Source organism: Sarcophilus harrisii, chromosome 1, assembly GCF_902635505.1.
Source record: "Sarcophilus harrisii chromosome 1, mSarHar1.11, whole genome shotgun sequence".
In the NCBI taxonomy this organism is placed as follows: Eukaryota; Metazoa; Chordata; class Mammalia; order Dasyuromorphia; family Dasyuridae; genus Sarcophilus; species Sarcophilus harrisii.
In genome coordinates this window covers 402,568,470-402,595,307 of record NC_045426.1, presented here as the reverse complement: position 1 = coordinate 402,595,307, position 26,838 = coordinate 402,568,470, and the positions used below count along the sequence as shown (strand labels likewise).

Genomic DNA, 26,838 nt, shown 5'->3' with positions numbered 1-26,838 from the left:
GATAGTGAAAACCCAGCAATCCTTTCATTAAATGATTAAGGTCAACTGTGGATCATGTACAATTAGCTTCCTTTTTTGAAAATTTTAAAGTTAACTTTAAACTTAAATACAAAATAAGAACATAAGAGAAGATTCAACATAAAACAATAATTTTCTGTTTCATGAAAACATATATAACAAATATTAAACATTGCTTTCAATGCTGTCCAACTTTTCTTTGCTTCCTATGGGTTTTCTTTTGTTTTTTGCTATGCACTTTTTATTTTTCCCCCTCATTCCCCCTCTTCCAAAAATTTCACAATTAAATGCAGGCACACACCCATGTCTACATACGTGTAGTATATACATACACACCACACAATATACATACATATATATATATATACATGTACATAGATATCTATAAACATATACATACATATATATATATATATATATACATATATACACACTCATACACATTTATGTATGACTGGACTACTTCCACTTGTCATTTGTTTCTCTGAAGGTGGATAGCATTTTCCTTCATAAAGCCAAGTCTTGCTGTGTTTACTAAATGAATCTCAACATTCCATATACCATAGCAATTCTAACTCAATAACATTCTGTCTGAGAGACTGTCTTTCCCAATTTTCTGCATTCCTTCTATTCTTCACTACATAGATTTAATTTAAGAAATATTTACTTAATATAATCAAAATTATCCATTTAGCAGTTCAATAATGCTCTCACCTTCTAATATGATTTAAGATCTGATTCACTGAATCTGCTTCTTTACTTCTTTCCCCTCCATTTCCTTTGGTTTCTTTGAAGTTCTTTTTGTTCTCCCAAATGAACTTTGCTATTATTTTTTTCTTACCCAATGAGATAATTTTCAATAATTTAATTGAGATGACATTGCACAAATACATTAATTAGGTTAAATTGTTATTTTATTATATTGGCTTTGTCTACCCTTGAGCAATAAATATTATTTTTTTAAAATTTTTTTTATTTAATAGCCTTTTGTTTACATGATATATACATGGGTAATTTTACAGCATTAACAATTGCCAAACCTCTTGTTCCAATTTTTCACCTCTTACCCCCCCCCACCTCCTCCCCTAGATGGTAGGATGACCAGTAGATGTTAAATATATTAAAATATAAATTAGATACACAATAAGTATACCCGACCAAAATGTTATTTTGCTGTAGAAAAAGAATCAGACTCTGAAATATTGTACAATTAGCTTGTGAAGGAAATCAAAAATGCAGGTGTGCATAAATATAGGGATTGGGAATTCAATGTAATGGTTTTTAGTCATCTCCCAGAGTTCTTTTTCTGGGCATAGCTAGTTCAGTTCATTACTGCTCCATTAGAAATGATTTGGTTGATCTCGTTGCTGAGGATGGCCTGATCCATCAGAACTGGTCATCATATAGTATTGTTGTTGAAGTATATAATGATCTCCTGGTCCTGCTCATTTCACTCAGCATCAGTTCATGTAATGGATGTCCATCAGTTGGAGAATGGTTGAATAAATTGTGGTATATGAAAATTATGGAATATTACTGTTCTGTAAGAAATGACCAACAGGATAATTTCAGAAAGGCCTGGAGAGAATAAATATTATTTTAATCATTTAGATCTGAATTTATTTGTATAAAAGGTATTTTATATTTATATTCATACAGTTCCTGTGTCTTTTTTGGTAGGTATTATTTCAGGTATTTTATATAATCTAGTTATTTTAAATTGCCTAAAATAATATTGGACAATATTGCTAACATATAATGTTTTCTTATTTTTCTCTTTTGATTAAATCTTTTTTTAGTTTAAACTTTGTCTGAGACTATGATTACTATCCTTTCTTTTTTTTACATAATAAATTTTACTTCTTACCTTTCTTTTACCTTTGTATGTATCTCTAAGTTTTATAACATTTTCTAAAAGCAACATATAGTTGAATTCAAATTTTTAATCTGCTTACAATTTTCAATTTATGGGTAAAATCATTCTATTAACATTCAAAAATATAATTACTTATATATTTTCCTCCTACCTGGTTTTTCTCACAATCCTTCTCATCCTATTCCTATGTCCCCTTACTTTTCTGCTTTACTTATAGACTACATTGCCCTCTTCTTAACCTAGTCACCATTCCAAGAGTCCCTCTCTTGCCCTCTCCCTTGACCCTATCCCATTGCCCTCTTATTTTTCTAAATTCAGAAGACTTTATACTTCCTGATGACAAGGTTTCAGCACTATCAATTTTTTCCTTTCATGCCTTATCGGTATGATAATTGCTCCATTTTATCCCTTTCTACAGTTTTATTATTATTTTTTAAAGTAACCCTATCAAACTCAGTTTAGCCCAAGCTTTTTTATCTAACTACCCAAATAAAAATGGGAACCATAAAAGAATGTATGTAAGCAATTTGATCTTATTGAGTCCCTTATAACTGGTTTTAATATTTACTTTATATTTCTCCTGGATGTTATATGTCTAATTTTCTTTAAGTTCAAAGTTCCCTTAATTTTTCTTAAGTTTTTGTTACAAATTGCTAAAAGTATTTCAGTTCATTAAATTAAATATCCATTTTTTCCCATTCAGGATTATACTTTGCTGGGTAAATTAGCTTTGGACATAATCACAGCTCTTTTGTTCTATGAAATATAATATTCCAATCTTAAAAATCTAGCTATTTTGACCAAGGTTTTGAGAGTCCATAACTCTTATTAATCCATTTTCCTATTCTCCCTTGAAAGTGATTTCTTAAAGATGTCTAAGGTTTAGGAGAAACTTTTAAAAGCCTATGCTATTTGTTTGTACTTTGGTGTTCCATACTAGAAGCAGACAGAAGCAATATCTTTTGTTTGTGTCCTGAGGGCAGATCTAAGATTACTTAGATGGCTAGCTAATGGGAGGTAGACCAGCTAACCATGTAGAAAAATATCCTAATAATTACAATTGTCTCAAAATGGAGTGGGCTACCTTAATAGATAGTGTGTTCCCTTTTATTACATATATACAAGCAGATGCTGGATGAACATTTATCATGGATATTAGAGAGGGAATTCATGTCTTAGAAGGTCTAGAGTAGGTGACCTTTTAAGTCGAAGACCCTATGAGTATAACAATTTACTTTTCCTTTGATAATAGGGTTCTTACTGTTCCATTTATATGTAAAATTAGTGAATTTACCAACAAATTCTGATTTGACATTGAATATTCATAGAAAACACTATTAAATATTGTAGGAATTTAATTTTTTTAGCTTTTAATTTAGTTTGTTCCTACACAAAAATCCAAGAATGTGACCAAAAAAAGATAATGTCAAGTAGATTAACTTGATTTCGATAAAGGTGAAGTGTTTTATGTTATTTTAGTTGGAGAAAACTATTACTGCTATAATGAGCAGCCTATACACTCTTGATATATGAAAATGAGAATTGGTTCTAAAAGGTTACTTATTCTTTTTGGAGAAGTTTTTGTTTTTTTTAAAGTAGACAATTGAAAAGGGCAGTGAAATAAGCCAGGTTTAAATGTTCTTTTTGCTAGGTCTGTCAAGAGTCCAATTACAAGCAAGAGAATTGCTAATATTATTGAACACATGACCTATGAGGTTTATAAATATGCCGCCCGAGGATTGTATGAAGAACATAAGTTCTTGTTCACCTTGCTGCTTACTCTGAAGATTGATATACAGAGAAACAGAATAAAACATGAAGAGTTTCTCACCTTTATTAAAGGTCAGTTCAACAATTACATGGTGGGAGTAGTGGGGATTATAGTAAATGTCCTTGAAATAAGCTCTTTTCCTCATAGAATTTCCTCTTGTTTTTAATTTAATATTTGATGTAATGCAACTTGAGGTGAGTAAAATGGATTGTGGAATACTATTTCATTTTACTTATGTTAGAAATCATTTGGAGAAAATCATTATTTGCTTTTTCACTCAAAATTATCATAGAGATATTTGCAATTTTAGATCTTTGGACAAATCTTTTATTTTTCTTTTTAAGGGGTTATCATTTACATTTTTATAGTTGTTGACTTAAAAAGTAAACTCACAAAAGATGGATTGTAGAAGAGGTCTCTGATTTTCCTTTTGGAGGCAAATTAATATTTATATTTGAATAGGATTAGCATTATAGTCTTAAAGCTAAAAGGGCTTTTAATTGGAGTCTAGCTGAAAATTAAGATTCATAGAACTTAAATGATGTTTTCTAATTCATAGAAATAATTAATGGCAGAATTCAGATTTATATCTTCCAACTCAAAAGCCACTATTTTTCTTCTATTACATAATTCTTTAAAAGTCATTTATACTGCATATATTGCTGGGAGACCTGACTATTAATCTTCAAATGATTACTCTCTGTGTGACCCTGAACAAGTCCTTTAACCTCTCTCCCTCAGTTTTCCCATCTATAAAATGGAGAAAATAATAGCTTTTCTTTTAGGACTGTTTGAAGATAAGATGAAAAAGTGCTTTGCAAAACTTAAAGCATTATATAAATGCTATCACCATCACTATAATTACTGTCATCCCAATTACCACCACCATCACCTCCACCACCACACCCAATCCCCACCACCTCTACACTCTCATCATCATCATCATCATCATCATCATCATCATCATCATCGTCATCATCATCATTTTTAGAATCCTTAAAGCCATTTGAAAATGTTATTTAAGTATATAAAGACTTTAGGTATTATCTTAAATTCTCTACAGCTTTCTTACTACAAAGTGCATTTTCCTGGATGAAGTAATAAATATCAAGGTAGCTTTGAAGTAGCAGCAGGTAGTTGGAGAATTAGCAGGGTGAGATAATTTTCAATAATCATGGGAATTTGACAGCACAATATCATGAGTATTCATTTTCTTTGTTTATTATTTGCCCATTAACAATCCCTCTAGATTGGTGTGATTTAATCTAAGTATAGGAAAGATTGAAACATGGGCTACATAGAGTTTTAAAAAAATTAACATACTCATATTAGTTCAAACTATTAACTAGCAGCTTAGATCAGCATTGCTAGACTTTTGGAGCCTGTAGTGAATGACTAAGATAGGTAAAGTAGTACAAGGTAGTTCAAAAAATATTTTTTAAATGGTTGATGTCTGGGGCCATATTTAATAAATATCTTGTCCTATTCTGCAGTTACTTTTTTCCTTTAGGACCTTAGTTATCACCTGATTATTTTGTGTGTGTGTGGAAGGGAGAGTTGTCATGGTGACTGGTTGAAATTTATTTAAAGAGCTATTTTTTTAATCTTTAAATACTGCCTTATATAGTAGCAATTTATTTTGTTAGCACACCAAAGCTATTTACTGAATTGTTTTTAAAATCTCACAAATATATTTGATTGTGTGGGAATTTATTGAAGAAAATATGAAAAAGGTAATTAATGATTTGGTAATATTTATATGTGGATAAAATAGACATTTTCTGAATGAATGTCTTGAGTATATACTTGAGATTATTTTCTGAGTGCTTTTTAGCAATCACTAAACCAGTCTCAGGATTGGAAGAAACCTCAAAGACATCTAGATTAAGTAATTTCTGACGAAGATTCTTTTCTATCATACCCTTCATAAAGACCTACTCCCTTCATAAAGATCTCCCTTGAGGAAGAGAACCCATTGTCTGTGGAGACAGGATATTTTACTCTTGCATAATTATAATCATTAACAATTTTTTTCTTATATCAAGCATATATCATGAACACTCCCCTCCCTGCTCTATAGCATTAAGCCTTCATTTCTCAGTTTTTTGAACTTATATGGCATATTTTGCTATTTTTTGACCAGTCTAGTTATCATATCAAAGAAACTCAAAGTTAGAGTGATCTCAGAAGTCATCTAGTCTAATCCTTCTAGAATATGGCTGGCATGTGATCATCCAATCTTTGCTGAAGAGTTTTAAAAGGAGAAAACCTATTGTTTCCTAAGAGGACCCATTCTATATCTGGATAGGTCTAATTGTTATAGAGTTTTCTCTTTTATCCTTCTTAAAGCTACATTTCTGAAATATAATTACTCCTAGTTCTGTGCTTGGTCCAAGCAGAACAAATATGAAATCACTATTAAGACAATTTCTCAGTTGCTCTATTTTTGGTAGAAAAAGACTTCAAGGTAGTTAAATTTCCCCATCACTAAAATGTTATGTGGTCATATCATGATTGTCATCTGTTTTCTAAATTCCTTGTTTCATTTCTTTTTTGGAGGCCTATAAAATACCCCTTAACATATTATCTCTTTATTTTATCTTCCATTAATCTTCATGAAAATATTCCTTCTATTCCTTTCTTACCTTGGAGTGTGTATCTTCTCACAAGAATATATAAACTTAAAACATAAAACTACTATCTTTTTTACCTTATTATCTTTTCAAAGTATTCCTTTCTAAATTCATAATTCAGCCACAGTTCTTATTCCAACAAGTGTCAAAAATACTTAAAAAGTCAATTTTGTATTTATCTCTAGGACATTTAGTCCTAGTTTGCTAAGCCCATTATCCATAATTTTTGCCTATGTAAACATCACCAAAAGTTATGGATTTTATTATGTATATCTTCTTGGACATTGTCATATCATTTGTTATTCTACTTTCTTTACTCTATTTCCTAACCTCTGAGGTAACTAGTTTTTTTTAAGTTAAAAGTCTTTGGATTTTCATCATGGAACATAAGGAGATTAACTTTAGTTTAAGGGCATAGATTTTATTTTTTATAATTAGATTTTCTTTTTTTCAATTATTGATTGATATTTTATTTTTTCTTTCTTTTCCCATCTCTTAAAAAAGAAAGCTCCTATAAAACTGCACATTGTCACACAATATATATTCCAGTAGTGACCATACCTGAAAATGCATCTCATTAGTCCATCAGTTTTCTTTCAGGAAATGGATAGCATCCTATATCATCCTTTGGAATCAAAGTTGATTCTATATTCATTAGACTTTTTATGTCTTAAAAATTATTTATCTTTTACAATATACTTGTTATAGCATAAATTATTTTTTTCAGTTCTACTCTTTCCACTCTGCCTCAATTTAAACAAGTCATATGAGGCTTTTCTGAAACCACTTCTTTTATTATTTTTTATAATTTTTATAACTTTAATATCTTATAAAAATAATAAAGGAAGTGATTTCAGAAAAACATTATTTTATTATTTTTATAAGATGGTATAGTACTACATGATATTCATATGCCATAATTTGTTAAACCATTTCCAATTTGACAGAAAATTCCTTAATAGACAGACATAAAAGAGCTCCTATGACTATATTTGTTTATAAAAAATTTTTCTTCTTTTTAAAAATCTCTTTCAGACACAGGCCTAATAGTATCTCTTTGTTACATATTAAACAATTTAGTAGCTTTGGGGTTATAGAGACAATCTGCTTTCCCAGAATTCATGGGCCAATTCACAGATTTTGTATATTGTTTCCATCTTCATTCTTTTTTCTTTAATAGACTTTTTAATGAGATCAAAAAGCTTTAAATAAATGTATTTTTACTACTTTTTGTTAGTTATATTCCTTATCTGGCTGAGAGCATATTCCTGTTTTTTTAAGTAGAATAATCTGGAAATATGTCTCCTTCTCTGATATTTTCTTGGGCTGTTTTTTTATCTACCAGTTTTGACTTTTTCTCCTGAATTTTTACCAATAATCTGCAATAAAGATCAAAATGCCACCCACATCCCTAAGGTTTATTTTTTTGTTTGTTTTGCTCTGGATTTTGTGATACTTAGAACTATTCTTTATATATTTTTTTCTGGTGTAGGTATCATATGAGCCCATATGAATTGCCAGAAATGGATAGTGATCATTAGGTTTGACATGCCTCATAAAGCTTTTTTTTTGTCATGTCATAAAGAGTACCCTGGCATAGAGCAAGCTTCTATGTTGTTTATGTCAGGCTAAAAAATAACTGATCAGGGAGTCACTGATTACCACTGCCTATCTTGTTTAATTCTGACAATTACTATAGAACCATTCACCAGAGGCTTTTGCCAAGTAGTTTTTGGAAATCAAGAAGCTAATTCCTCTCTAGATTATATAAAAAGTGGACTTTAGGAAAGAGATGGCTTTTAATAGATGAAGACATGAAGAAAATATATTCTAGGTCTAAAGGATGGCTTGTAAAAACTCAGAGAAATAGAATAGGACAGAATGGCATAAGGGAACAACTAACGTAGTGTTGGGTTGAAAGAAAGATTGAATGAAGTATAACATGAAGCTGGATAGAGAGACAAGGACCAGATTGCTAATGGCATAAGATATCAGGCTAAGCAATTTATTACTATAGGTTTTAGTGAGCCATTGGAGGTGAACAGGGGCTAGACCTAAAGATTATGAAGCTTAATTTCACATATGTATGAAGGATAAATTAGAGAAGAGAAAAAAAGAGTCAAAAGAAAAATAGTTTGGAAGTTATCAGAGAGAAAGAGAGAGAGAGAAAGATAGAGAGAGAGAACAGAGAGAGCAGAGAGAAATAGAGAGATTTAGAAAAACAGAGAAAAAGAGAGACAGAGAAGAGACAGAGAGACAGTGAAACAGCCAAAGCGAAAGAAAAAAGAGAAATGGAGGGAAAAGGAGAAAGATAGGAGAGGAATGGAGAGTGAAAAAAATGATATTGATACTGTGGTAGAATGGTGATATAATTTAGTTGTTTTCATTCATGTCAGACACTTTGTGACCACATGTGAGTTTTTTTTTTTTTTGGCAGAGATACTGCATTGGCTTGTCATTTCTTTCTCCAGATAATTTTATGGATGAGGAAACTGAAGCAAACAAGATTAATTGACTTGCTAGTATTATACAACCAGTAGGTGTCTAAGGCCTGATTTGCTGGATGGCACAGTGGATGGAGTGCTAGGTCTGAAGTCAAGAAGACTTATGTTCCTTTGTTCAAATATGGCCTAATTCACTCACATGCTGTGTGACCTTGTACAAGTTACTAAACTCTGTTTGCCTCAGTTTCCTCACCTGTAAAATGAGCTGAAGAAGTAAATGGTAAACTATCACAATAGCTTTTCCAAGAAAACTCCAAATGGGTTTCCAAAATTAGATAGGATTGAAACAACTTAATAATAATAACAATAAGAATAGGGTGGTAGTAATGGTATCAGGATAGAAATGCTATGACTTAGCAGCTGACTGGAGAGAAAGAAGGGTCAAAGATGATTCCAAGATTTTGAATTCGGATAATGAAGAACATGGTATAGGCACCAACATTTTGGTAGTAGATACTGGTTTAAGGAAAAAGATAATTAGTATGTTTGGGACACATTGAGTTTTTGGTACCAGTGGAACATCTGAGTAGAACTAATATCAGTGTAAACTATAAGAATCAAATTAAGGAGAGAAATTAGGATTAAATAACTAGATTCACAATTCATCTACATATAGGAGACATTTGAAGTCATGAGAAAGGTTGAAATTGTCATTCATTCAACAAGCATTTAAGTACTGAAGCTGTACATATTTTTCTAAGTGGGACTATAAAGAATGGCAAAATATTTGCTTTAAAGCATATTATTTGCTGATGGAGGAGACAGTGTGCAAATAGTTATGTGCCTGGGAACAAACAAAATATTTATAGTGTAAATAGCAGATAGACTGAGAGTAGGTTAGAGAGGGAGGGAGGGAGTCTTCTGCAGATGGTAGAATTTGACCAGAGTCTTGAAGAAAACATCTAAGAGAAGGACATGTGGAGAGAGAGTATTCTAAGATGAGGATCAACTAGTATAGATGCACAAAATTTAGAATTAGGATATTAGGTAAGAAGAATAGTAAAGTGGGCTAATATAGTTGGATCATAGAATCCACGCCGAGGAATAAATGATATATAAGAAGACTGAAACAATTGGAAGAAAGAAATGTACCAACTTTTGCATTTATGTAGTAATTTAAAACTTGCATCTATAATAATTATTTCATTCAATCCCCTTAACACTCTGATAGCTATAGATAGTATTCCCTTTTGATAGGCAAATAAAATGGGAGAAATTAAATGACTTATTCTATATTCTATATCTAGAAAATGTTTGAGGTAGGATTTAAACTGAGACTTCTTAATATGTTCTAAATTTGACCCTCTACTCCATACTGCCTCTGAGATTGTAAAACAAAGAACATGATAATTACAGGGAAGACAAAGTTAGTGGTGGTGGCAGAGGAAGATGAACCAACAAGGTAGATTTGAATGGTAAGAGATCTAGAAAGGGCAGTGTCTGTGATGTGGAAAGAAAGTAATTTTAAAAAGAGTGATTGATTTATCAAGAGTGTACATTCTGCAGAAAGTTTAAGCATGCGTAGGCTGAAAAGTAAAAAAAAAAGCATTTTGATTATTGTGCCAGGAAATTTAAATGCTTTTGGTTGACTAAATATTTATTTGAATAAGGCTGGTATTCCCCTTTAATAGATCAGTTTCCATGCTTGGATTGTAACTTGTACAATGAACAAAATATCATTTATTTGGCAGGTATAAAGAGTTCAGTTATATCGTGAATGAAAACATAGGAGCAGCATCTATGCTTAGTGGAAAAATGTACTGAAAGAACATATAAAATAAACTTAATATGCAGGAAGGGGAAATAAAATACTTCAATGAATTTTGAAACAGGATCTTTATAAACAGCATCCACACAGAGCATCATTGACAACTCTGATAAATGTTTATCCTTAAATCTGCTGCTTGTGTTAACATTGGATAATTATTTTTTTCTCCCAAGATTAGATTATGCCCCTCCAATGTTATAATTTGACTTCAAAGTGTATTATTAAGAACAAATTTAATTTTATATTTGTGAAATTCCAAACTATAAAATATTAAGAGGAAGCTAGAGAAAATTTTCTAAATTGTTTTTAAGTATAGAAAAAAAGTTTTATACTATTATTTATTCAATTTTATAGGTGGTGCTTCATTGGATCTTAAAACTTGTCCTCCTAAACCATCCAAATGGATCTTGGATATGACCTGGTTGAATTTGGTGGAACTTAGTAAACTTAGACAATTTTCAGATGTCCTTGATCAAGTAGGTAACATTTAATTAACTTTATAATATTTAAAGTACACTGATCATCCATTGATTGCCAAGGGTTCAGGAAAAAGGAGAAATTTTCTGTTACCATCTTTATTCTGACATCTATACAGCTTTTCCCTTTTAGTCAACAAACTATTATTCTATTTTTACCATTCTGACATGGGAAGAAACAACTCAGCTGGCTGGGCCTTTTGAATTTTCTAAGCAGAAAAGTTGGTGGCTGAAGAGATAAAAAAGATATCTTGTATTGTTGGGGGTCAATGTAGTACAATGTTAGCTTTTTTATTTCTTTTACATTTATATAGTTGTTTATCAAAATGATTTAGTGAAATTTTTTTTTAATTTAAAAACACTATCTTGTTGATGGCTTGTTTCTTTTTATGCCGACTTGAACTCCCATTAAACCTAGATAAATACATGTGAATAAATCCATTTTATATACTCTTATTAGATAATTAAATCCAATTTCCAATCTGGAGTTTGAACAAAATCAGCAAACATGCTTTTCCTCAGAGTGATGACCAAAATGTCAAGAAATCTTATTCCTAAGATACTCATCTAAATAGATGTCTTTCTAAAGGGGCAAAAACCCTCACTAAAACCAAAAATCAAAATAAAAAAAAAAACTTAAGAAATGTAAGTCTTATACTTCCTATAGACCTAACATACCCAAATCCAGACCATCACATTATTTATAAACTGAATCATTATATGAATAAAAGGAATGAAAGGAATAGTTTCTGATAAAGAAACTATATAAAGCACAAATTGGAAGTTTGCCAACAGCAGTACATAGGGCAGGCTAAGTCCACAATTTCTACATATCAGTCAGAAGCAGAACCTTTAGAAAATTTTTTTTTCTGGAGTCAACTAAGGTTGATTATTTTTAGCTCTAACTTCATAAGACTCACCAGCTCCAGATAGAGGGAAATATTTATATCTTTCTGCCCTCTATAACTGCTAAAGCCACCATCTGTGTTTTCTTTGATACCCAATAGTATAATACAAAGCTAATCACAAATTGGTGGCTTCTTGTTGGTTGCAGGATCATGTTAACCCAGATGGGAAGGGTGCCAACTATGAGTATGGCACATATTGTGCTGCCATGTTCATATTTTCTTCCTTATTACTTCTTGTTTTTCCTTTTTGAATTCTCATTGTGTCTGGCAAGTAAGTTGAGAGTTGCATTTTCCAAAAGCAAATTTCACAGTAATGAGGGAATGCAGAGTTGAATCCTTTCAACTATGTTCCTTGGTTATGTTACCAATACAATAACACAAGATTTAATTAATTTAATAGGTTCTGACTTTTTCAGCATTTAAATAAATGTCATTTATTGGAAACAAATGTAGAAAAATCAGAATTCTTTTACATGAAGAAAAAGTAAATGAGTTTCAAAACTCTGTCAAGCTTACTTCAAACTACTACCACCATGATCTTTCTTATGTGCCCCATAGTTGTTTCCTTTTTGTTTTTTTTTTTGTTGGCATTAATTTTTGAATGTTCTGCATTCATTGGTCATCTTAGTCTTGTATCTGAAATATGTATTCCATATTTCATTCCATATTCCATTACTTGGAATGCATTTTCTTTCATCTGGCCCAGTTATTTTCTTCCTACAATTAAGTAATTTCGAGTTCTAAGTGGCCAAAGAGGTCAAGTCCAAGCCTCTATGGTTGAGAACACTGAGGTCTGCAGAGGCGAAATAATTTACCTAATATAACATAGGCAGTGAATGTTTAAAGAAGCAACAGAACTTATATCTTGTTAACTTTATTCCAATTCTCAAGCCACCATTCTATGCTGTCTCAGTCTTTGTTGTTTGGAAAAATAATTTATTCCTGATCTCAACTTGTGTAAACTTGCATGTGCTTTACTCAATATTTTTTTTTTACTTTTTTTCACTCAAAAAAGTATTTTATTCAAATACTCATCAAATTCATTTAGCCTTTGGATTTATATCTTTTGTATATTTTATGTATTTATTTATTCCATTTTAAGTGATCTAGGCATGTAACTTGAACTATTAGGGACCAAAGAATATGGAGCATATTTGTTAGCTCTTTGTACATTATTTAAACATATGGGTATTCTGACAATCTTGTTTCAGTCACTAGCATTTATTAATCACTTACAATGGGCCAGATACTATCCTCAGTGCCTAAAATACAAAAAAAAGCCAATAGACAGACCTCACTCTTAATGAACTCACAATCTAAATAGACAAGACAACAAGCATACAGTTATGTTTAAACAAGATATATACAGGATTATTTGGAAATAATCTACAGAAGAAGGCACTAGCTTTTATAGATAGGGCTGCCCCTGAGACTTGAAGGAAACCAAGGAGTCCAGGAAAATAAAATGAGGAGGGAAAGAATTGCAGGCATGGGGACAGCCAGAGAGAATGACAGCATCCTTAAAATGGAGTGCCTTGTGTAGGTTAGTGCCAATTGATAACAGTGAATGTGGGAGAAAGATGTAAGAAAACTAGAAAATAGAATGTGGCCAGTTATAATGACTTTGAAAAAAACTTGGAAGATTTTACATTTGATCCTGGAGTTTATGAGAAGATATTGAAGTTTGTTAAATAGAGGAGAAGGTGATATAATCCTACCTGCACGTTAAGAAAATCAATTTGATATCTGAGTGGAAGATAGATTAGTGGAGAAATACATGTCAGGGAAACCAACCAATAGGTTATGGTAATATTCCATGTATATAATATATGTTTTCTATTTATGAAGGCCTCTATGTAGATTATAGTCACAATATCAGGGAAGAGAAGGCAACACATAGGCAGATGACATAAAGGTAAAAATCATAAGCTCTTCAATTGAATTGGAGAGAAAGTGAGAAATTATGGATCACATAGATTGAAAGCTTGGGTGAATGGAAGGATGTATATAGTGATAGTGTAGTAATAGAAAAGTTAGGAAGGGGGTAGAATATTAGGGCAAATGTAATGAGCTCATTTTTGGACATGTTCAAATTAAGATATACCAATTTGAGATATTTACTAGGCAATTAGAAAAGTTAAAGAACAGGGTAGAAGAGGGATTAAGATTGGAAAAGTGGATCTAATAATCATCAGAATAAAGATGATAATTAAATCCATGGAAACTAATAATATCTTCAAGTAAAATAGTAATATATGGAGAAGCAAAGAGGACTTAGGCCATAGCATGGGGTGGGGAGTGTGTAGAATATCATTAATAGGTATGACCTGGATGAAGTTCCAGCAAAGGAAACTTTGGAACAATCAGACAGGTAGAGGAGAAGCAAGATTGAAAATGTTATGAAAAGAAGTAAAAGGTCCTATATGTGCAAAAATGTTTGCAGCAAGCTGTTTTTGTGGTAGCAAAGAATTGGAAAATGAGTAGATTCCCATTAATTGAGGAATGGCTGAACAAGTTGTGGTATATGAAGATAATGAAATATTATTGTTCTATAAAAATGATGAACAAGCTGACTTTAGAAATGCCTGGAAAGATTTATATGAACTGATGCTGCATGAAATAAGCAAAGCCAGAATTATGCTGTACATAATAACAGCTAGAATGTGCAATGACCAACTATGAAAGATGGCTCTTTTCAGTGGTTCAGTGATCATAGCAATCCCAATAGACTTTGGACAGAAAATCTGCATCCAGAAAAAAAACAAAGGAGACTGAATGTAAATCAACACATGCTATGTTGACTTCTTTTTTTTTCTGTCTCCCATGATTTTTCCCTTTTGCTCTGATTTTTCTCTCCCAACATGATTCATAAAGCAATGTGTGTTAAAAATGACTTAAAAATAAAAAGTAAATAACAAAACAGAAAGTGTTATGAAAACATAAAGAGAGAGTTAAGGAGCAGAGGGTGATTGATAATGCCAGAAGTTGCAAAGAAGTCAAGAAGAAAGAGGATTGAGAAAAGGCCATTGGATTTGGCATTCAAGAGATTGGGAGAGAGAAGCTCCAATTATATGATGAATTCAGACGCCAGACTCTAGATTATTAAACTAAAGGTGAAGGAAAGTGGAAGGCAATATCGGAGATAGTCTCAATTTTAGTATAATAATGCATTTCTAATTTTGATTGATGTTGAACAAATGGAAATTCTTAAGATTTCTGAATTATAAAAATTATTTATCAATTGATTTTATTCCTTATGAAGTACATGCTTAAAAATCCCCACAAGAAATATAAAGATAAATACATAAATATGCCATGTAATGGTGTTAACACAGCTTGAATCTGGAGTCAGTCTTATTTATTTTTAACTTGGCTCTAACTCTCATTCAAATATAAAACTTAACAAAAAAGCAAAATGAGTTTAGTGGTCCAGAACTTCTGACGAAAAAAGTTTTTTTGCAATGCATTATAGCCTGATTTTCATGTGATGTGACATGTTTTATCCCTTGATATTTTAAGATTTCAAGAAATGAAAAACTGTGGAAAACTTGGTTTGATAAGGAAAATCCTGAAGAGGAACCTGCTCCAAATGCCTATGATCAATCTCTTGATTGCTTTCGACGTCTATTGCTTATTAGGTCCTGGTGTCCTGATAGAACCATTGCACAGGTAAATTATAGATTAAGAGCATTTTAGAGTGGAAGGTTATAGCAGACATAATATAGTTTAAAAATTGGAGTATCAGGCCTAAGAAAAATGAAAAAAATTTAAGTATTTTAAATTAAATAACATATATATATATATATATTATATGTTAATTTTAATGAGATCCTTATCCCATCCTAGAATGCTATATTTAGAGTCTACACATCTAGGTTGAACTCTTGCCTCTTTTATTTGTTACCTGTAACCATATATCCTTATGCCTTTAAAAAAACAACTTTGACTTTCTATTCATATATTCTGTCAGTCACCAGTAAGTAATCCTACTAAGTGCCAGGAACTGTGCCAAGTATTGGGGCTACAAAGAAAGGCGGAATATTGTCATTGTCCATGAAGAGCTCACATTCTATTGGGAGGAGAAATGTAAATATAACAAGTCAAAAAGGCTGGAGAGAGTCAGAGCAAGGGGTTCTAGTCATGTTTGAGAAGGCCGCAATGAAGATCTACAGTTAGTTGGGAAACGATAAGATGGCTACTCTGGATATCTTCTTTAAATGGAGGATCTGGGAATAATTCTCTGTTGGCCATGCTGCCCCCTTTTCAGTTAGAAGAAGAAAGGCTTGTTATGGTCAGGCAAGCTGAGGAGGTGTGAGTTTCAAATTTTATGTGATCTCTAGGAAGATGAGTTTCTGGAGATAATGATGAAGTCCAGAAAAGCCATTATTTCTTTTTCTGACAGCCCACTAACTAGCTCCCTTTTTCCATGTACTTAAATTACTCTTGATATTTGAATCATTCTGGTAATACTGATACTTTATACTTTTATGGATGTTGTCTTAATACTGTTCAATTCAGTATATATGGCTACTTTCTAAGTGTCCCCTTTGGGAAGTATAATTCTTGACTAGAGTATAAAATAGTGGAGTAATAATTATTGTTTTTTTAAATGACTGAAGCATATTATTGGTGGTATGAGTAGATTGTTAAATATACATATAGAAACTCAGCACAAGAAAGGACCTAAAAACTTTAAAAACTTAATGCCATATTCAGGCTTGGGAACAGCCTATTTATTCTTTTTTTTATTATAGCTTTTTATTTACAAGATATATGCATGGGTAATTTTTCAGGATTGACAGTTGCAAAACCTTTTGTTCCAATTTTCCCCTCCTTCCCCTCACCCCCTCCCCTAGATGGCAGGTAGACAAATACATGTTCAATATGTTAAAGTATATGTTAAATACAATATATGTATACATGTCCATACAGTTATTGTGCTGCACAAGAAGAATTAGACTTTGAAATAGTGTATAATTAACCTGTGAAGTAAATAAAAAATGCAGGCAGACAAAAATAGAGGGATTGGGAATTCTATGTAGTGGTTCATAGTCATCTCCCAGAGTTCTTTTGCTGGGTGTAGCTGGTTCAATTCAGTACTAAAGTTATTTGTTTCATCTCATTGTTGAAGAGGACCACATCCATCAGAACTGATCATCATGTAGTATTGTTGAAGTATATAATGATCTCCTGGTCCTGCTCATTTCACTCAGCACCAGTTCATGCAAGTCTCCCCATGTCTTTTTGAAATCATCCTGCTGGTCATTTATTATAGAACAATAATGTTCCATAACATTCATATACCACAATTTAGTCAGCCATTCTCCAATTGAGGGCATCCATTCAGTTTCCAGTTTCTGGTCTCTACAAAGAGCAGCCTATTTATTCTACTGTGGTAACTTATTTTTTTATTGTTTTGAATATTACATTTTTCTTATAGTGTGAAAAGTTAATATGTTGATGAATAGGATCAGAGAGTCAAATCATGACATAACTTGTAAATAGTTACATAAATCTTACATTACTATAATAGTCATCTATTAAATTTTGGACAAGAGTATCCTAAGGAAAAAAAAAAAAACTACAAAAGCTCCTCAGGTCCACAGTTTTCACATGGGAAAATTAGCATTTTGGATGGCCAGAAAGTACAGAAAGTATTTTGATCTGGAAGATTTTTAAATTTGATATGTTTAAATCAGAATATAACTGTCTTGAGAATCTAACTTCATGAAATCTTTGTAAAGCCTCTAGTCAAATAACTTTAGTCTTTTTTAATGTATATATTTAATTTTGTTTTGCTTTCTATAGGCCCGTAAATATGTCATGGATACTATGGGAGAAAAATATGCTGAAGGAGTTATCCTAGATTTAGAGAAGACATGGGAAGAATCTGATCCACGAACCCCACTAATCTGTTTTCTGTCTATGGGCTCTGATCCTACTGATTCCATCATTGCACTGGGAAAAAAATTGAAATTAGAAACACGCTATGTTTCTATGGGTCAAGGTCAAGAAGTTCATGCTCGTAAGCTTTTACAACAGACCATGGCAAATGTAAGGAAACTACAAAAATTTTAATTTGGTTTTAGTTTTTATTCAAAACTGGGTAACTATGAACATGAAAATGTAATGTCTTATGATTTGTTAATATTGCTATTATGAACCTTAAATGTCTATCAATATATGAACACTTTTGGAGGAGGCCCTAAAATAAGCACTCCAAGTTTGTTTTCAATATTAGAATGAAATGAGATGTTTACAAGTCAGTGAGTAATTATTAATACATTTGATTTGCCAAAATACAACAAAATATGTAACAAGAAAACCTAGTATTCAGCTTCTCTGGACTTCACTTCCTCCCAACTGATTTTCTATCGCCATATGCAAATGCATCTAGTTTGGAGGTCAAGACATAGTGAAATATATAGTGACTTGTATGGTATTTAAGAATCCATCAATTAGGACATCTCTAATTGCCTATGACTGGGAATTTTTATTCCTTAGGTAATAAGGAAAGTACATTAGAGAAATCAGGGATAATCAGTTATATAATCATATAAGAATGAGATAGCTTTTTATTCTTTTAGAAACTGTTGTTTTTATTCAATCATTTCAGTTGGATTTGACTCTTTATGACTCCATTTGCCATTTTCTTGGCAAAGATACTGGAGTAATTTGCCATTTTTTTTCTCCAGCTCATTTTACAAATGAGGGAACTGAGGGAAAAAAAAGCTAAGTGACTTGCCCAGGCTCACACAACTATTAAGTGTCTGAGGTCAGATATGAATTTAGTTCTTTTTGATCCAGGCCTGGCACTCTATCTACTATGCCATTTAGCTACCCTTTAGATCATGGTAACACCTCTTAAAGGAAGAAAGGAAGATGAGTATAGGCCTAATCCATGTAGATAAGGAGAAGTTATTATCAGAAGCACCTAAAGAGAAGTACTTAATATTGTTGTCTACTAATTAGTATTTTTATGTTTAATTTTTTCAGAAAAAAATCTGTTTGAAACACATGCTTTGAAATATTTTACTATTTAGAAAATATCTATGAGAGAAGTACGTAGAATTAAAAACTATTATATGGTGGAAGAATAAAAAATCTCTACTTTTTTAAACTTTGTTGAACTTTTTTATTGTTTGAATTTTGATAAGTGTCAGTGCTGTTCTGAACAAGTAACGTTATATTCAATTAATCTTTTCTGTGACTGTGTAAATACATTATGTCCTTTTGAGCATATATAAGAATCACATAATTTTAAAGGTAGAAGAATCTTCAGAGGTTAATAAAATCAAGGCTTTTTAAACTTTTCCCACTAACAACCTCTTTTTACCTGAGAAATTTTTACCTGGCTCTGAGTAGATAGGTAGGTAAATAGTATACAAATCAAACACTTACTGGTAAACCATAATTTTATAACCCCTACATTCCGTTATAGTAGTGGTTCTCAAACTTTTGTTTTCAGTATCTTTATCCTATTAAAAATTATTGGGGATCTCTCCAAAGAGTTTTTGTTTATCTGGATTATATTTATAGACATTTAACATATTGGAAATAAAAACTATTTTTGAATTTGTAGACCCTCTAAAAGAGTTTAAGAGATCCCCAGGATTCTCTAGACCATACTTTGAGAACCACTGCATTATAGGATTGCAATCCACAAACTGTTATATAGACCAACCCATACCATAATAAAAATACGTTGTATAACATCTTCAATAAATGGTCCTCCAGTATTTATTTCAATATCTCTGTTTTGGAAGAAGTCACTCTAGAGATAGCTCATTTAATTTTTATATGACATTGGATGTTAGGAAAATTTTTCCTTATATCAAGCTAATATCTATCTGCAACTTTTCTCCATCAGTCCCAGCTTTTTTATCTAAGGCCAAGCCAGACAAGTTTAATTTCTTTTCCATATAAGAACTCTTCATTTTATTGAAAGTTGCTCTCCCTAGAAATCTTTTCTTTTATTTAGGCTAAAAATCGCAATTTTCATCCACTGATTCTTATTGTAACTGGAGAAATACCTCAATTTCTTGTCCTTGCTTCCATATTCAAAAATGATTTTTTAAGAGTTTACATTTGAAAATCACTGGGATATGCTTTTAGGATAGAAAGATACATAAATCTGTGACCTCAAGGAGATTTCTTTTGGGGAACATAGAAAACAAATATAAATAAACAAGAGAAAACAGTCTTAGATGAACAGAGAGGTTGATAAGATTTCAAGAGGTTGAAAAGTGAATGGACCATAAGAAAGCAGAATCAATGATTGTAGATTGCTTTTTTTCTAGGAGCTTGGTAGAGAAAAGAGGTATGGTATAATAGAATGTTATGATGGAGAATCGAGAGAAGTTTATTAGTGTGGTGGGGATATGGATATATTAGTAAAGAGTCAATGGAAAGGGAGAAATTAAAGATAAGAAAGTGAAATGGAAAAATCAATAGAGAAGGTTCCCAGAAAAAGTATGTGAAAACTAGAGGAAGGGCATAAATAGAGGAGTTAGATTTGGCAAAGATAAAAAAGTTTATCTTCCTGAGTGCCAGCCTAAAAGAAATCAGTTGAACAATCAAATTTCTTAACTATCAATGGAATACAGTTTAGCACTGGAATATAAAGAAAGGCTACAAGGCAAAACAAACTAAAAACAACCAAAGTGCTAACACAAGTACAAAAACAAAACAAAATACAAACAAACAAAATGGTGTATGTCTTGAAGAAGCAAATATTCTAATGAGAAAGACAACATATAGTCTCTAGGTGCATTAAAGATGAACACTGAGTAAATTTAATCTGAAAATGGAAGGCATTTAGCAGTCATGGGAATTACGAAAGGTTCCATACAGAGAGGGATTTGTTAGGATTTCAGTCAATTTAAAAAGAGCAGAAAGTATAGAACATTTCAGGAATGAGAAAGAGTTAATGCAAAGGTACAGAGATGGGAATTGGAATATTGCATTTGAAGAATTATAATTAAGTCAGTGTAGCTGTATATTAGAGTACATAGAAGGAAGCAGACATAAAAAAAGAATGGAAAATTCAGAAGATATCAGATTATGAAAAAATCTAAATGCCAAACAGAAGACTTCATGGTTGATCCTAAAGTTAAATGGGAAGCTATTGGAGCTCATCAATTAGGGAAAAAATATGATTATAGCCATGCATGAGTGACTAGATTTAAGAGGCAAAAGATGGAAGGAATAGAGAGGTTTTAATCTATGGAATAAGAAAAAAAAGATTTCCTTATCAATGGATGATTTCAGTTCCTTTAGGAAAGTAATAGATTAGGTCATTTTTTAAGTCAAAGATTTGGGGGTAGTCACTAGGAAATGTTTTAATAGAGAGTTAATCAGAAATGGAAAAAAAGATTGTTGATGTTGGAAAAATATTAAGAAAGAATATTCTTTCTTAAAGCAGAAAATTAGATTATAAGCTTCTTGAGAAACAGGGGATTATTTGAATTTTTATCCCCTATAAAATACAGTATATGTTTAGTAAATGTTTGTAGATTTGGAAGAAAAGAGAAAGAACAATGAAAGAAAATAGAAATTTTGGAGGGAAGTAATAAATGTGGTAAAAATTGCAGAGAAAAAAAATCATTAGAAAGGAACAAAAATAGACAAATAGAAACAGCAAAGCAAGCATATTCATCTTGGGGCATTTGGTGAAGATTATATTATGTCTTCACAATTCTATAGGGCCCAAAAGCATTATTATTAACATAGATAGTATGATACTTGGTGTTCATAAAGAATACCTAAGCTGTAAGTATCAATAGAAAGGAAATTGAGTTTCAATCAGAAGAACTGAGTTACTCAAATCACTTTTTTTTCTCAGCCTCATTTTTAGCCTACTATCTGGGGCCAATAATATTATGTTACCTACCCTGAAATTGAGAAAATGTCTTTAAAAGCAAAAATATTATATAAGTATGGAAATTATTATTGGTAAGTATTAGATATATTCATTTTGCCTTGTTTATTCAACAGCAAAGTGATTTTTATACCTTTCAGCAATTTTCTTTCCAAAAATGATGCATAAGATGGTGACCATAATTATCTAGACCATTCATTAAAAGATCACCACAACCCAAAATCATTCTAGATAAGGGAAATAGTCCCATACTTCAAATGAAAAATAACTAGCAATAAGGGTGCACCTGTTTAATTTGGATATAAAGTGAGCACGTGCCCTGTTGATTTGATCTCAGCCTCATGCAGCAAAATATGGAACTAAAATTAGAATCATAATCAAAGATATTTTTTAACCTTCCAGTTTTATATTTAGCTTTTAATTGTAGATGAAATGTCTCCTCATTATTGGCATGCTTGTGACTTGTCTCAATAATTAGTGTTTTTAATAGAGTTTGCATTGAAAGTGTTGTTATAATATAGCAGAATCAGCCAATAAATGGTAGAGAGTCTAGTTCAGTCTACTCATCATTGGAGGAATTAAACAGCTAAATGGGAGTATGGACATACCAAGGGAACAAAATTGATATCAGGATATTATGAGATTATGTAGAAAATTGATAAGTTCTACAAAAGAAGAAATCAGGATCAAATTTTTTTGCCAAAAAGAAAAAATTGGTCTGAGATTTTAGAGTTTAGGATGTATATATTTATTATGAGTGAAATTTCCTATTAATGTTGAAAGAATACTTAATTCTATTTAAGATTTCTAACTTAGGATATCACTGGATAATATATCAAAAAGCAAAAGATGGTAGGATTTCAGGTTTTATATCTATCTATGTATGCATATATATACACATATAGATGTAGCTTACACCCATGCATATATACAGATATAAACACATATGTATATGAAATGATGATATTTATTTTTGAGATAAAAGAGTATCCAGAATTTTTTGGAAATATAGTACCTTTCCTATCTAAGGATAAGTTAAGCTTTAGACAGCTACATGGCACAGTGGATAGAGCATGGGCCCTGAATTCAGTAGGCATCTATATCATATATGATATGAATTGTTACATATGTGTTTTGTATGATAGATACATATATATATCACATATATGATGCATATGTATTATAGATAGATGAAAATATAGTGATTCCGTGAATAGAACATGGGACCTTGAATCAGGAAGAACTGAGTTCAAATCTGGCCTCAGACATCAACTGTATGATCTTGGGCAAGTCACTTATTTGCTTCATTTTCTTCATCTGCAAAATCCTTCTCCAGCTGAAGAAGAAAATGTCAAATAAACCCCAAATGGAGTCACAAAGACTCTTACATGGCTGGAATAGCTGAACAACAAAGGAAAAATGTCCAAATAAATCTAATATCTATTTTATTCTTTTAGAGAAATTTTAGCTCAGGCATCTAGGTGATACAGAGGATAATGTGTGAGGCTGTGGTAAGGAAGATTCATTTCCCTGGGTTTAAATCTGCCCTTAGATCTGCATTTTCGCTGTGTGAGTCTGGACAAATCACCTATTTTTGCTTGTTTCCTCATAGAATGATCTGGAGAAGAAAATAGCAAAGCATTTTTTGGCATTCTCTGCTAAGAAATTCCCAAATGGTGTCAGGAAGAGCCAGCTAGAACAAAACTGACTTAACGACAAAAGCTGCTAATGTGGATATTATACTAGGGCCTTCTCTAGGGGGAGTGTTTCTTAAATTTAACCATTGTTCTCATAGGGCTTGGAATCCAGGAGGTAGATAAAATGTTGCAAAGATAACTAACTACTTTAGTACTACTTTATTTTTTTCTTTCTTACTTTTTTTTTTTTTTTTTTTTTTTTTTTTTTTTTTTTTTTTTTTTTTTTTTTTTTTTTTTTTGGTGAGGCAACTGGGATTAAGTGAATTGCCCAGGATCACACAAAGTATTAAAGTGTCTGAGGCCAGCTTTGAACTCAGGTTCTCCTGACTCCATGGCCATTGCTCTATCTTACTACACTAGCTAACTGCCCCTCAAAAATGATTACTTTAGAGAATTATAAAGCAAATTATATAAATTCTGAAGAGGAAAGATTTCTGAGGAAGTTAATTTGATAGAATAAGGAAAGCCTTTTTGAGGAAGCAACTTTTTATTTGTATTTAAAAGATAAATAAGCTTTTAGTAGGGTTAGGAGAAATAACTTTTTAGCATTCAGTAGGGTTAGGAGAGAGTTAGTAAAGACATAGATTAATATACATCTGTGAATACATACTGAAAAGAGAAAATAGGGGAAAAACTCTACTTTGCCTAGAACAAAGCCTTCTTCAGTGCCCAGTGGATACAACAGTGGGTCTAGAAAAAAAGAAGATCTAAGATCAAATGTGGCATTAGACATTTAGTGGTTGTATGATACTGGGCAAATTATTTAACTTTTGTCTCAGTTCTTAAACTGTAAAATGGCATAATAATATCATTTAATTCCTAAGTTTTTTTTTGTGAGGATCTAATGAGATATCTATAAATAAATATTAGAATAATGTCTGGCACATAGGAGGCACTTATGTTTCCTCTCATTTCCTTTATCCCTCCTTGCCTTAAATGCCAGAAAGATAAGGGAGAGCCATATCTAAAAGACTTTAAATTCCAGGTGAAGAAATTTGTACTTTGTTTATCAGACAGTAGGAAGCCACTGTAGCTAACTTCTCTTTATAAATCCATTCAATATGTTAAGTGTGCATAGTTATATGTTAATAATTAAAACATAGCATTGCATACTTAGAGATATGGTATATGCTAAAAAAAAAAAACCAGGACTGGGGAAGAGAAGGAGACAAATGTTAATATTTACTTAAGTGTATAGAGTTATTTTTTTTTATTTAATAGCCTTTTATTTACAGGTTATATGCATGGGTAACTTTACAGCATTAACTGTTGCCAAACCTCTTGTTCCAATTTTTCACCTCTTACCCCCCACCCCCTCCCCCAGATGGCAGGATGACCAGTAGATGTTAAATATATTAAAATATAAATTAGATGCACAATAAGTATACATGACCAAACTGTTATTTTGCTGTACAAAAAGAATCAGACTCTGAAATATTGTACAATTAGCTTGTGAAGGAAATCAAAAATGCAGGTGGGCATAAATATAGGGATTGGGAGTTCAATGTAATGGTTTTTAGTCATCCTCCCAGAGTTCTTTTTCTGGGTATAGCTAGTTCAGTTCATTACTGCTCCATTGGAAATGATTTGGTTGATCTCGTTGCTGAGGATGGCCAGGTCCATCAGAGCTGGTCATCATATAGTATTGTTGTTGAAGTATATAAAGATCTCCTGGTCCTGCTCATTTCACTCAGCATCAGTTCATGTAAGTCTCTCCAGGCCTTTCTGAAATCATCCTGTTGGTCATTTCTTACAGAACAATAATATTCCATAATATTCAAGCGTATAGAGTTATTTTCATTTTTTAATATATTTTGAACCATACACTTCTTTGTTAAATAGGCCAGTTGTATTTTTGCATATGCAATATGCAAAATATTATTTTTATTCCTATTACTATTATTCTATGTCATAATTCAAAACTAAAGTTCTGTTTTTCAAAATGATTTAATAAATCACAAGGTCATCTCATCCTATTCCACATTCCTTTATTTTGATGTCTTTCCTATGTTTCCTAAGAGTTCTTTTTGTGATATATTAAGATTTAGAGCTAGATAAGACCTTAGCTATCATTAAAGCCCAATCTGCTAATTTCACAGATGAAAAAATTAAGGTTCAGAGAGGGCAAGTGAATCACGATTGCATAGACAGCAATAGCAGAGCTGGTTTTTAAATCTAGTGTCTCTAGTCCAATTTTGTAAATTTGACATTCTAGTCTACTATAAAAAATTGATATAAAAATCAACCAGAGATGCCTTTCTGAAATTGAGTCTCATTTTTTTTCTATTGCTCTACAACTAGTGTGTATTAAATTCTAGTTAATTTCCAAAGACCAAGTGTTCTATCCATTTATAGAGGGAAACAAATAATTTTTCTTTTCATCGTCTTAATGCAGGGAGGATGGGCACTTCTGCAGAACTGCCATTTAGGCCTGGATTTCTTGGATGAGCTAATGGACATAATAATAGAAACAGAGATTGTACATGATGCCTTCCGCCTCTGGGTGACCACTGAGGTCCACAAGCAGTTCCCCATTACCCTTCTTCAAATGTCCATTAAATTTGCCAATGAGCCTCCACAAGGACTCAGGGCAGGTCTGAAAAGAACCTATGGAGGTGTGTAAAACTTTACAGAAGAAGAAAGTGCTATTTTCTTGGCTATTATGCTTACCTAAAGATTTTGTTTTTTAAAGGAAGTCTTTTCCTTCCTTCCTTCCTTCCTTTCTTCCTTCCTTCCTTCCTTCCTTCCTTCCTTCCTTCCTTCCTTCCTTCCTTCCTTCCTTCCTTCCTTTCCTCCCTCCCTCTTTCTTTCTCTCTTTCTCTCTTTCTTTCTTTCTTTTCTTTTCTTTTCTTTTCTTTTCTTTTCTTTTCTTTTCTTTTCTTTTCTTTTCTTTTCTTTTGTTTTCTTTTCTTTTCTTTTCTTTTCTTTTCTTTCTTTCTTTTTCTTTCCCTGAGGCTATTGGGGTTAAGAGACTTGCCCAGGGTCACACAGCAACCAGGAAGTGTTAAGTGTTAAGATCTGAATTCAAGTCGTCCTGACTTCAAGTCTGGTGCTCTATCCACTACACCAACTAGCTGCCTCCAAAGGAAGTATTTTCTTGTTTAACCAACAGAAAAAGATGTAATGATCAAAAGTAAATACTGTTGTAATGATGAGTGGTCAGTCTCAATTCCTATATTTCTCAGATTTTCCTTATATTTGTACTTAGCACCTTTTTCAATTTGATGTCTCTCTTTTTTTTATATTTCTCTCTGAATAATGACAAATTGCTGCTTCTGTGTACTATTTAACTATGAACATTTCTAGT

General features: G+C 31.9%; 1 protein-coding gene across 1 annotated transcript in view; it reads left to right on the top strand.

Annotated features, from left to right (window-relative positions):
* The window catches only part of DNAH5 (dynein axonemal heavy chain 5), a gene marked incomplete at its 5' end in the record, with an annotated part of 276,873 nt that overhangs the window by 219,683 nt on the left and 30,352 nt on the right, over positions 1-26,838 (top strand). Inside the window, 5 exons of the mRNA XM_031946282.1 lie at positions 3,546-3,736; positions 10,925-11,046; positions 15,474-15,623; positions 17,763-18,008; positions 25,927-26,146. Of these exons, the coding sequence (XP_031802142.1) occupies positions 3,546-3,736; positions 10,925-11,046; positions 15,474-15,623; positions 17,763-18,008; positions 25,927-26,146 (929 nt within the window). The remainder of the gene's footprint in view (positions 1-3,545; positions 3,737-10,924; positions 11,047-15,473; positions 15,624-17,762; positions 18,009-25,926; positions 26,147-26,838) is intronic.